The 12,831-nt window shown below is 33.7% G+C and overlaps 1 protein-coding gene across 1 annotated transcript in view; it reads right to left on the bottom strand.

Moving 5' to 3' along the window:
• Positions 1 to 3,338: 3,338 nt before the first annotated feature.
• LOC126336521 (glypican-5-like) overlaps positions 3,339 to 12,831 on the bottom strand; it is a 1,532,390-nt gene continuing 1,522,897 nt past the window's right edge. Inside the window, exons 8-9 of the mRNA XM_050000310.1 lie at positions 12,541 to 12,697; positions 3,339 to 10,265 (exon numbers count right to left, since the gene is read on the bottom strand). Of these exons, the coding sequence (XP_049856267.1) occupies positions 10,087 to 10,265; positions 12,541 to 12,697 (336 nt within the window). The 3' untranslated portion in view covers positions 3,339 to 10,086. The remainder of the gene's footprint in view (positions 10,266 to 12,540; positions 12,698 to 12,831) is intronic.

The raw sequence follows: 12,831 nt of genomic DNA, 5'->3' as shown, positions 1-12,831 counted from the left end.
AGGAGATTGTTTTGCCACCGTTTTTGACAAAAAATTTGCAACAAATATTGGAACAAATTTGTCTAATTATTAAGGATTATAGTGTAAAAACATCAAACACCCACTAGTGATGTAAAATAGTTTTTCATTAATGTTATTTTGTCATTCAGTAAAATGTAAAAGCACGCATAGGAATCACTGAAATAGTCTACCAGTTTTCATCTCACTTGTGTATCTGATTGCTTATGCTTTTTCCTCAATTGAGTATAATTCAGCATGATGTTTGTAATTTCACATGTGTAAAATATCTATTGGGAAATGTTATTACATTGTATTTTGTTCTTAGCACAACATGTGTTTTAAAAGTAAAATTAATATTCACTGTTTTCAGAAATATTCTGAAATTAAGTCATCCTGTCATTTTTGTAAATAAAACCACTCAAGTCAATGAAGTTACAGCCAGAAATGGTAAAATGGAAAGGAAGCTACCTAATCCTTGTACTTACTTCTATTACTTTCTTAGCCTAAATGTAGTAAGCACCTAATCTCATTCAGCATTCTGTGATGAGAACCTGACACACACTGTTGGTAGAAATGATTTGTCATTTGTTTTGAGGACCAGAAAGTTGTCAACTCTGATCATTTTTCTGTTGTGATAACTACAACAATGGATTGCTCTCATGTGTTCAAATAGCATGCAACAAAATTAACCTCATTTCTGTTTCAATAAGTAGGGGAAGGCGGGGCAAGATGGGGAAACTAACTTTAAACCATTACAAAAGGGTCAAAAATAAACAAATTCAAGTAGGTTTGATTATCATTTGTTTACTTAACCATTGAATTACAATAGCATGCAAAGAAACCTGCAAACGTGTTACATTTAGTTAGAAATATCTCGATTTGAAACATAAACTACCAATTCCCTGTCTTGCCCCATATGCAGGGTAAGATGGGGAACTAGCACAAATTCATCTCTAAATCTTAAATAAGGACTGGAATAACGATATCATGTGACGATAAGGTTTCGAAACATGGTTCTGTGAATTGTAGAATCAGGTATTATGTTTTATTTAGGCCTCTTACTTTCACATAGTACACAAGTGTGGACAGCCTTGTCATCATCACTTTCTATCCCTGCACAAGTGTCGTGGGCCCAGCGTCCGCAACTAATACACCGTATCCAGCCTCCTTCAGAGAAGTCATAGCAGTATAAACATTCTTCACTCTCTTCCTCCTTGTCATTCAACCTCAGTTTATTATCCCTTGAGCATGAAGGGGTGGTTAAGACGTCAGTAACGTTAGTCACTTTTTCATTGTCATTATGTCCTTTTGGTGGTATCCCAGGTTTATTAAACGTCTTTGAGAAGAGTTTTCGTTTACATGCAGCACGTCTGGGGACTCCTTTTCGCTTAATTTCTTCATATACTTCACTCCTAGAAGGAGATTTGGTTAAAAGAATGGGTTTTCCATGCCTGTTAGATGGTTTCCTTTTGGTTTTTTTATCCACCTTTGGAATAGCTAACACCATTTCAGGACTGGTAACCTGAAAGTTAGACGAAACAGAGGCTTGATCGTCAGTTGTTAATTGTTCAGGTGTTTTACGTCTTGACAACATCTCTGGTATTTGGTCTTCCGTTTCTGTAACTTCAATTGTGTGAGCTTGATGAATGCCTGTAGTTGAACAGGGAAGGTAATCTCTTTCCTGAAACACATTTCTGTTTAGAGGCCAAATGCCTTTTTTTCTAAACCCGTTCACTGCTGTGGACATTGTAGCTGAATGAATGAAGACTTTGCCGAATAAACTTCAACGTATAATTTACGTGTTCAAAACCCACAGCTAGATAAACACATGAGACGATAAGAATGTAATGGTTGGAAAAATGGTAGGGGCAAGACGGGGAAGCTCCCCATCATGTCCCACCCCATCTTGCCCCCTACCATACTGTCAGGTTATGTTACACCTACATGAACGCTATTTAGTGAACATTGACTACTGATACAGCAGTTTACTGTTAATAAGACATACTTCTAGTGCTATATATACAGTGTGGACAAATATTCATGAAACACATGTTTTAGAACCTCGAAAGCTGTAAAACATTGCAAATCAGTGTAACAATTGTACGTACCTTGCAAAGCTTACAGAAACCGTCTCGAAACTAAGGTTCAGCAATGTCAACACACTGAGACCTGTGTATTGATGATGTCGACATAGCTATCCACAGATGGGAGCACTGTAACTGTAGCTTATAGCCCTTCTCCGTCTTACCCCAACTCCCCGTCTTGCCCCGCCTTCCCCTAATTGTATTGTCATATACCAAATTAAGTTGTATGGAAAAAATAGTCACTGAAACTTAACTTTTTGTTCAGTGTTTTAGTTAACTGTGTTCAATTTTGTGGATAACTCACCAAATTAATATTTTTTCCTTGATGTAACGTGTTTGACCAAAAAAAAAAAAAAAAAAAAAAAAAAAAAAAAAAAAAGGGCAACTTATGTGATACCTGATAAAAGTCCAGGTTATGTGTTTACCAAAGGAACCTCGGTTACCATCAGATTCAAAACTGACTTCTGTTGCCATCTGTAATTGAAGTTCCAGGTGTTAGATGTGCCATAGGTACCTTTCTTGTACCCATGCTTACACATATTGCGTACAATTTTTATTTTCTTTACAACACAGTCTTTTCATAACATCAATTTAGTGTAGATGACCATGATGATATATGTAGTGCATATAATTGTGTTTGTGTTGTCAACAATGTGGGGAGTGGGTGAAAAATTGACTAGAAAAAAGCCTGCTTCTCATGAGAAGCAGCAGCAATTCCACTAAATTTAACTCATCAACTCATGGGAACATCAGCACATTGTTGTCATCTTCCATTACTGCATAAGATAGTGTAATCAGGTTTGGAATTCAGTCAAATATGTTGATCCGGCCTGCTGAGAAGGAACTTTATGCCAAAATCACTCTTTTTATCCAATTTCAGATAATGCAGATTTCTTTGGCATAATGATGAACGTGTTAGTTATTTTAGGCACCATTTAATGTGATTGCCTTAGTTCCCTTGATGACAGAGATGGGTTTAAAGCTATGATTATGCTGTAATTAAACAACTGTTTGGAGGTGACACTAGCTTCTTCCAAAAAGTGAAATCTGTACAGTTTGGGTGATCTGGTGTTCTCACTATCAGTGAACTTAATATAACAACATAAAACCATGATTCTACAGAAAATGTTCAAAACTGAAAAATTCATAATCAATTATGACTGCTAGTGTGTGTGTCAAATCAGTGAAAATTTAAAAACAAATACAGAGAAAATACTCTAATGGAGACATTTTAGACCAAAGGAACAAGTGAAATTTCCTTACAAAATTACTTTAATGTATGATAAACAAAGATTAATGAACTTTAAATCAAAATAAAGAACTACATTTATTTTTTGAAATAAAACAAATGGAAGCTATTATCGTTAGAACAGCAGACATGTCATTATTTCACTGCTATATTACATCACACTTTGTTTGCTTAATTAATGCTAAGACTAGCTGTTTTAAGAAAGCATATAATCAAGCTGTACATATAAAAGCTACTCAAAAATATGTAACCCTCTGCCCATGGCATGGCAGAAATCAGACAAAATACCATGCACAAAGCTGTCACCAGTTACCAGCATTATGAGGTTGAAACCTTAAGGATTTACAGGGCAAAGAATATGTAGTATTTTCAGTCAGAGTGATAAAATACATCCTGCATAACTTTCTATCATTCTTATCGATGCATGTATTCTACTTATTGTGTGCAAGGGAAACAAGGTCTTTCTGTACCTATGTTAACAGTTAAATCCTTCTGTAGTGATGCTTGTTGAAAGGAACTTGTCCTCTATGTACATATTAAATGCTGCATGCTATACTGGTCTCGAGGTTGTACAAAAAACTGATCAATATTCACACAGAGAAAAACCTGAAGATAAATTAAATACCGTAGTTATTGCTCATGTTTAGGTCCAAAGCTGGCTTTAAATTTCACTTATGATTTTTTTTTTCATGACATGTGTTAATCAAATAATTAAATTTATTTGACATCACATTATATTTCTACACCACAACTATACTATGACTCATGAAATTAAACAAATATGTTCATGACACATACACTTTTCAGAGGAGTTACTGATCATTTGAGTTAAATAATTTTTGACTATGGAAAAATTCCTATGAAAACTGTTTCCTTTGAGTCATTCCAGAAGTCACAATTTCAGTCCTGATTGCAAACCACTGAAATATTTAACAAGTTCCTTTCAGAAATTTATACTGTTACAGTGTTACACCATGGGTCAACAGGGTTAGAAACAGTGGCATATAGTAAATATTACTAGACTGCCATGAATACACTAACAGTGATATTTTTCTCACTGAAGTTTGGCTGCCTGAATTATCTGGAGCAAATTAAATTATATAAGCGAAACATCTCTTAGGGAAAATTTTCAATATCATAAAATATTTTAACAGTGTTTTCAATGTCTCTCTCTTATACAGTTACCTTTAAATATAACATCATAAGTTCTTTTAATTCTTTCATATGTACAGGTATACTTTAGATCAAAAACAGTTATAAATGTATCTATCAAATCATTCTGCCTTTTTAAAAAATTAAGGAACATTCATATGAAATAGTTCATGCTGTTACTATCATCTTTATGATTTTCAAGTGTAAGCAACTCAAAAATACACTTTTTACATTTATTTTACAACAGATTCAAGTGTACATCATTTTCCAATCCATTACTGATTACTGATCAGATTTTACTTGTTAACCTTTTTCTATCTACACAGGACATATGGCACAGAAACAGTTATATTTATCGTACGTTTCTAATTCAAATTATTACTTTCCCATTTACATCATTATCACAGGCCTGAATAGTTTCAAACATTACGTAACAGGATCACATAACACAGACTCACTCTAAACTGCTATTAAATAACTAATCCTAACACAGATTTTTTTTATTTCATTTTCTTGAAAATGGAATAAATATGAAAGACATTTTCATAATTTTCTTCAAAAACGTCTTACATTAATAATGTCATGTACAGAGTCATGAGAAAACATGTCATCATTCAGTAATTTGTATTCTTTTTCTCAATTAATCGAGTAACACTATAAGGAAAGCAGTTTCAGTGCAGCACATTGTGAAAAACTGATATGCAGAAGGAAGTCTCAGTAATAAGACCAACAATAGGAGACTTGAGAGTCAGAAAATATAGTGTTTTCTTTTATATATTTACATATAACAGATAAACTGTAGGGGCTCAGTAGCTTCTAAGTATGACATACAGCGCTTGCCATTTTTAATTTAAGGTAATCTCCACTTGAAAAAGATGTATCTGACTATATAACAACACACATGAAGCTCTCAGGACTGATGCAATAGCTTCAAGCTTTTACTTATGTGAAAATCTATAACAGCACAGTCAGACAGTTCTGAAATATATTGATGACACACTGATTATAATAAGAGAAATATGAAGGTAGGCAGTTTGTCATCAAAGCTTTTCTACCTTAGAAAACAGACAAATAACTGCACAGTTACATACTGCTGGCTAGTAACAAGTATCTTTATCAATGTATGTTCAATTGATTAACATAAGATGGAAGGAACGTATTTCTTTCCAACGCTTTTTCAGCAAATTCTAATTAAATTATCTTTGGCGATAAATTATACTGTGGAATGGTTACATTTCAGTTTCCACTAAGATATAAACAGTCAACATAACTGGTAAAATAGTTTTGCATGAGCTTTGTTATTCAGTCACAGTCTGATAACAAACATTCAAACAATATTAGTTTCAAATTACTATACTTGTTTGTTGAGTGACTTTTTTTGTGTTTGTTTGTAACCAATGAGACATTGACAGATTTTTTACAAGCAAAATTAGTTAGTTAAATTACTTTGTTTTGTCAACTTATGAGAAACTTAAATATTCAATAATAGATATAAAACTCCAACAAATAATGAAATGTCTCTGACATTGTAGTCATCTGAATGTTTTCAAGAGTCTGATTTTCTGACTTTAGTGTTTAGCTGAATGGGGCTTATTTTCGAGCAGAAGGGCACAAAGAACTAAACTGTTAATCTATGACACTCAGTCACACTGTATGTAGTGTATGTGTAAAAGATATGGCAATTAAGTGCTCCTAGTTCTTTTCTACCATTTCTTTAAAGTGTTACTAACTGAAAAAGTTAAAAAGATGCAGCATTCTAATATTTGCATAAGTACTGATTCTTTTTTTGGAGGGGGAAGGTTAACATTGAGGTGAGTGTATTGTGCTAGGACTTAGAAAATACAGTGAATGTAATAACAATATAGTTAAAGTAGAAAGCAGTTATTGGATTCCTTTCCAGTGAAAATTTCAGTTGGTTACACCCCAGCATTTTAGTCTCAATTTCCACCACTAGTGAAGAGTAATGTGTGTTATTGTCTTAGAAGTAAGATGGTGATAGTTTAATTTTGCTACATGCTTGAGATTGGAGTCCACCGCCCCCCCCCCCCCCCCTTCTTTTTTCACAATATTTTCCCACCAATTCTTAAACACACATTATAGACTCATACAACATAGCTTAGCGTGGCTTCCTCTACAACTAAACATTTACTATTATTCATTTATAAACAGGCCTAATTGTTTTTAATGTTATTTGAAATCCATTGTTCAGGAAGTATTGATTTATACTTTTATGAATTTACTGAAAGGAAAAAAAACAGCTATTTTCAGCAACTGCTAAGGAAAAGGCAGCAATTAAAATCTACTATTGAGAATACAGTTTTAGCAGTATCAATTTAGACAGAGCAAATTAGGCAATTTAGGTGGAGAAAAATTTAAGTCTTAATATTTAAACTTGTTTTCAAGACCATAAATAGTTTCTTTAGTAACCACAAATATGTGTTTCTATGTCATACTAGTAAATAAACAGTTAGTCTCAGCCAGTGAATGCTTCTTGTTTTTCTGTCCTGTCTTTGTATGTTAGTTAATTCATTTCTATGAGCATTTTATTTATTTGACAAAGGCAGATCACTATAAGTAAACTAGAAGTCAATTATGAAAATGACATTTATAAAGGATAACAAGCTAGATGTACCCATAGTCATTGTCTATGCACGTCAGTGATAGAAGCCACACTAAAAAAAAAAAAAAAAAAAAAAAAAAAAAACCAACAAGTCAGACAGAGTAGAAAATGCTGTGTACAAATAATTTTTTGATACAGTTATATTTAAACATCAAAGAACTTATTAACACTATTTGTTGGGTGGTATATCTATTCAGCATTTTCTTTTACCAAACTATCCTAAATGGCCTTTGTAAATTCACTATGATGGAATCAAAATACTGCCAATGATGCTGTTTTAGTCTGAAGCTTTTGAATAACAGTTCCATGTAGGGAAATTTTCTGCAAGTTTCAACAGATTTTCAAACCCATTTTAAAGACAGTTATTGGAAGCACTAGATATTACACCACATAAACTGAATTATTATGGAACAAATATGCTGCTTAAACTTGGGTCACCCTGCTATGTTTCATTTTTATCACAGCTTGAAAAGAATAACCATCGTAGTTGAATAAAAGAAATCAATAACTTAAATAATAGCAGTATGTGCATCAAAAGTGTAAAAAAGAGACCTCTCACTTTTTACTGCATTATTAATGAGAAGAAAGAAAGGCACATTAAAAATAATGAGTACATTAAAATTCGCAAATACAAATACACAATGTAATAAGTGTGACAACAGCAACTGAGTGACTGCTTTTGCTGATGTGGGATACCTAAAATTTCTTTTGCAAGAGGAACTGAACATCATCCTCCTCAATTTTTCCATATTTGTGTTAAGTTTTCACTTAGACTTTTGTATCTAGGAGTTATTGCACTGTAACACGCGAAGACCTAGTAGCTGAAGTACAGAAGAAGGAGAGACAGAGTCACACTTGTTTTCTTCTTATTTTGCATTCTCACAGAAACTTTTTTTCCCCCTTCTGGATGCCTAAGTTGCATTACTCTCTGTTGAAAATTATAATGCTGAACAGGTATGTATAAAACATACTAGCCCATGAGATAGTCTTTCCATTTTCATATCTGATTACTGGGACAATAATTAAGAACTACTTGTTGAAGCTTAAGAGAGCAAAATAATTCTCTCTTACATATGTAAATGATATGAACATATATGATATGTTCTATACAGATGAGAAACTTCATGATACCATCCTATTAAAATTTTAACACTCAACTTAATGAGATTCACTGCCAATTCTGTTCCATGTCACTCAACAATTTTGTAAGGAAATGCATGTAAGACAATAATACAAGATTTTGCCATCAAATTTTTGGTTGTTTTCTTTCATCGAATCTGCACATTTGTGTAAAATAATATTGGTTTCATGAGTAGAAGTACCATTTTCAAGATGTATAAGATGGGTCAGTACTTTATCTGTTAAACATATACACATATGTAACCAAGACACAGAAGAAGAAGTTCAGTGATTTACCCAGGAGGTAAACAAAAACACTAAGAAATCAATAGCTCTGTAATTCTTAACATGGTCATGTTTTTTAATTTTTGGGCCACTTTGTCTCCTTGATTTATGTCATAATGCTGTAAACTTATGTAAGTATGTAAACAATTTAAACAGCTTCTGCTGCTCACATAATTAGGGTGAAGATATGACAGTCTGTTCTGGATGAAAGAATCAAGTAAAGATTGTCCCTGTGCAACTGTTATGGATTTTGTACCCTAAATTATGAGCAAGTTTAATTGCGCCTTTCAATTTGTGTGATGCATTTCTGTTTTAAACTTACTGTGAAACTTCACTGGATAACCACATAACTGTGATTTTTAGAATACACAAGTGTTTATCACACTAACACTCATCCACACACAATAACATCCTTCCTAGATATGTTAGTCTCATATTATATCAACCATGAAAATTTATGTGTCTAAATGGAAATGTCAGCTATGCACTGAAAGGTGGAAATTGAAAGCAGAGTTCAGAAGACAAAATGTATCGCCAAACTCTATGAATGAAACATGAAGTAATTAAAGCACTTGAAAATATTGAAAATTCTTTTCATCTTCTTGTTCTGATGCAATAACATATTGGTATACAAAAACAGTGCCAAAATGACACTTCCAGAGTCAATGCATTTAGTGATGATTTTTTACATTTCTCTAACAGAATGATACTGTTTTTGTAATCCTTCAGTGACTGTTAATATTATTTTGTTTTGAACACTATATTACATGATAACATCAGCCTCTTGCGCATTTTATGAGAGCTGTCACTTATGTGTTGACTATTTATTCCATTGCTGTGAAGCATTCCCTTAAACAATGATGGGCTAGTGCTGTATGTTGATCTGTGAAAATGATTTCTGCAGTGTTTGAATGCATTTATTCACTGAATGAGTGTATAAAAATGCCTAGTTATCACCAAACCAAGGTGCTAATGAAGCAGTCCATTTTCAGCTTCTCAATCTGATGGACCACAATGGAATTTATGTTAACAATGATGATGGTGTACTGATTCAGAACTCCTTAACTGATATTAAGTTTTCATAGTTAGAAAGATGATTTTGTGAAAAACAAAACTAATAGCATTTTATATTGTGCACAAATACAGTGTACTATTTAAGTACAAAAGTTTAGTTGCAGGGGCACAGACATAATTTGTGAACCAAAAATAAACATCTTTTGAAACCATATTGGCCATCATTCATATTGTAAATATGTTTATTATGTTCATATATTAACAAACAATTGCAACCACAATATAATTTTAAAGATTGGTTGATATTAATTTGTTAATATATGAAGAAATAATGAATATATATAAATCTCTTTTATGTCATAAGCTTGCACTGTGCAGGCTGCATTTTTTCTCAGTCACAATGATTCAGTACATACACTAATTTCACACAATGTAACATTGTCCGTGTTTTAATAGTTGACCAGTGTTTTCAGAAGATGTCACAACTGGATGTGAGTTGGTGATGTGTGAACTAATGGGAACCCAGGCTTCTTGACAGCTGGAGTATCGGTAAACAGACACGTCTAACCATCATATATATATGATGTTGCTGCTGTTGCACCAAAGACAATGAGCAGAAGACTGCAGGAGAATACAGTATCAGCTCCCGAATCAGCTTTCTTTTCATCTCTTCCTTCACCTGGTGAGACATGTACTGCATGATCTGTTGAACTAGTGTCCACTCCTCCTGCTCCTCCTCCTACTAAGACAAAAAATACCACTTGTTTATGTAAAATCAAACAATAGAAAATTCAGCATTGACTAATAACAACATTATGGAGAAGATAGGACAGATTGTTATGAAGAAGCAAATACTATTGAGTAGCACTCTATCCTTAGCATTTGTTGATGTAAAATTTTTCAGTTGTTTTATTTAAATGTAGCCAACAGATTACTGAATTTATGAAAATATGAAGTGAAATACAATTCAGACTTATTTCTTTAACAAACATATCTAAGGTAACAGTCTTTATCAATAACAGAAATAAGGATTTCAATTTTTTATTCATCTCAGAAGCAGAATAATCTGAACAAAACATTCATTACAAAGAACTGCTCAAAATTATAAGTTTAAAAATATCTGCAGTCTTGCAATTGAGAATTTAGTGTAAGATTATTTCCACCTGACTTTTGTGTACATAGCTCAATTATGCAGTGAATTAAGTGTGGTTTTTAATTTTCTGACATGCTCTTTCAAGCTCTTAGTCATGGTTTATCATGTTTGCTTGGTAACCCCACCAGATATACAAGTGAAAGGTATGAACATGGCAATATGTGTAGCACTACCCATGTCTAGTGATGATGTCTCTGGCAGACTGGTCATTTGAAATTCTATGGCAGCCCGTTATAAGACCACCCAGTGGTTGGCTCACTCTCAGATCTCCTTCACCAGCTGCTATTATCTGATTATGCCTCTATGACGTGAACTACACCCACTGCTGCTGTTTAGCTCGATGGGATTAGACATATATTTAGATAGTGATTGCAATGCCTTCCAATTTACTGTATGACTAGATTAATCAGCCTGTTATCTGCAGTTCATGAAGTGACATAAAATTCCAGTAGAATGCTAATATTTTATGTACTTGTGGTTTATACCACCATCAGACTTATTTCAAACTATGATTAATATTATTATTGCAATACAAGTTGTAATGCAACAGACCTAGAACTACATACCAAAGTATGCAATATATCTAAAAACAATGATGTTGTAACTTACCGAACGAAAGCATTGGCATGTTGATAGAGACAAACACAGACACAAACACACACACACAAATTTCAAGCTTTCGCAACCCAAGGTTGCTTCATCAAGAAAGAGGGAAGGAGAGGGAAAGACAAAAGGATGTGGGTTTTAAGGGAGAGGGTAAGGAGTCATTCCAATCCCTGGAGCGGAAAGACTTACCTTAGGGGGAAAAAAGGACAGGTATACACTTGCACACATACACAAATCCATCCGCACATACACAGACACAAGGAGACATATGTCATTAATTCTTGCTTCAATATGAACATAATGGAAATTTGACCTTGATTACCCTTGTTATTCATGGAGGTAACTATTCCTGAATCTCATTTGAACTTACAGTAGCCAACCTGACACTGAAAATTAATTGTTGCTGTTACAATAACTAAAAAAAGAAAATAAATGTTGATAGTTGCCTTAAAGTGGCAAGTAACAGTGAATTGGGTTTTCACAAGGTGCAAAGGAACAGGAATGAATAGTGTTTCAGTTAGGTTTCTGCAAAGTGAAGGTGTGAAACGTATTGAAATTAATAGCAGAATGAAGCTCCAGCTTGATGATGTATGCTTGTCAGAGTAGCCAGCCTTTGAATGGAGTGATAAGATTGGAAATGTCATCAGTGGTTTATGCTTCTCATCTGGGTGTGACACATCAAACTATGCCTCCAGGAAACACTACAGTGCTGAATCCATTACAATAGAAAAGTGTTGCATGGTACTGGATCACACTGCAGTAACTGCAAACATTAGTTATGGTTCAGTACATCTCTACTATCAATGTGCAAATAAGGCAGTAGCCACCTCCAGTGTTCTTTGTGCAACCATTAATTTAACATTTCTTTTTATTTATTTTAAAAGGTGGTATCACTGCCATTCATTTTGTACCATTTCCATCACTATTTATAGTCAGTGCATATACTGTTTTCAAAGTTATTGATCACTGTAATGTCTTGAAAAATAGCTGCTATCTACAAAAACAATTCTTTCATTATTAAAAAAAACTTTTGTGGTTGTTCATGACTGCTCCAACAGTTGAGGAACTTCTGTGCACCACAATAACAAGTGCTGCAGTAATGAAACTTTTTGTGTTATATACACAATCAAAAATGACAAAAAAATTATATGTTTTGTGTGATCAAACAACTTCTTTTGAAGTTTCAAAAATGCAGCATTTTAGGTATGAGTTATGAATTATGCTAATTTCATAAGAAAGGAAAGGAAACAGGTCTCACCAATTGGTATGTCTCCAGAACCTGAGCCATCATCTCGCCATCCTCCATCTTGTTCAGCATCCCAGCCTCCACCTGGCTCCTGTCCACTTCCACTTCCCTCTTCGTAATGAGTGAAGGAGAGAGCTGGAGGTGTTTCTGTCAATTGGCTTACCACAACCTGTAAATAAACAAATCGTAAGCTCAAAGGAAGCACGAATCCAGTATGAATTGTTTCAGGCATGCAGATATTAGTATCTGAGATGAGTAATCAATCTGATGTATGGTGCAAAGACAACATATGACTCCTACTGT

The sequence above is a fragment of the Schistocerca gregaria genome, chromosome 2 (genome assembly GCF_023897955.1).
Source record: "Schistocerca gregaria isolate iqSchGreg1 chromosome 2, iqSchGreg1.2, whole genome shotgun sequence".
Classification (NCBI taxonomy): Eukaryota; Metazoa; Arthropoda; class Insecta; order Orthoptera; family Acrididae; genus Schistocerca; species Schistocerca gregaria.
This window is presented reverse-complemented; position numbering and strand designations above follow the sequence as displayed.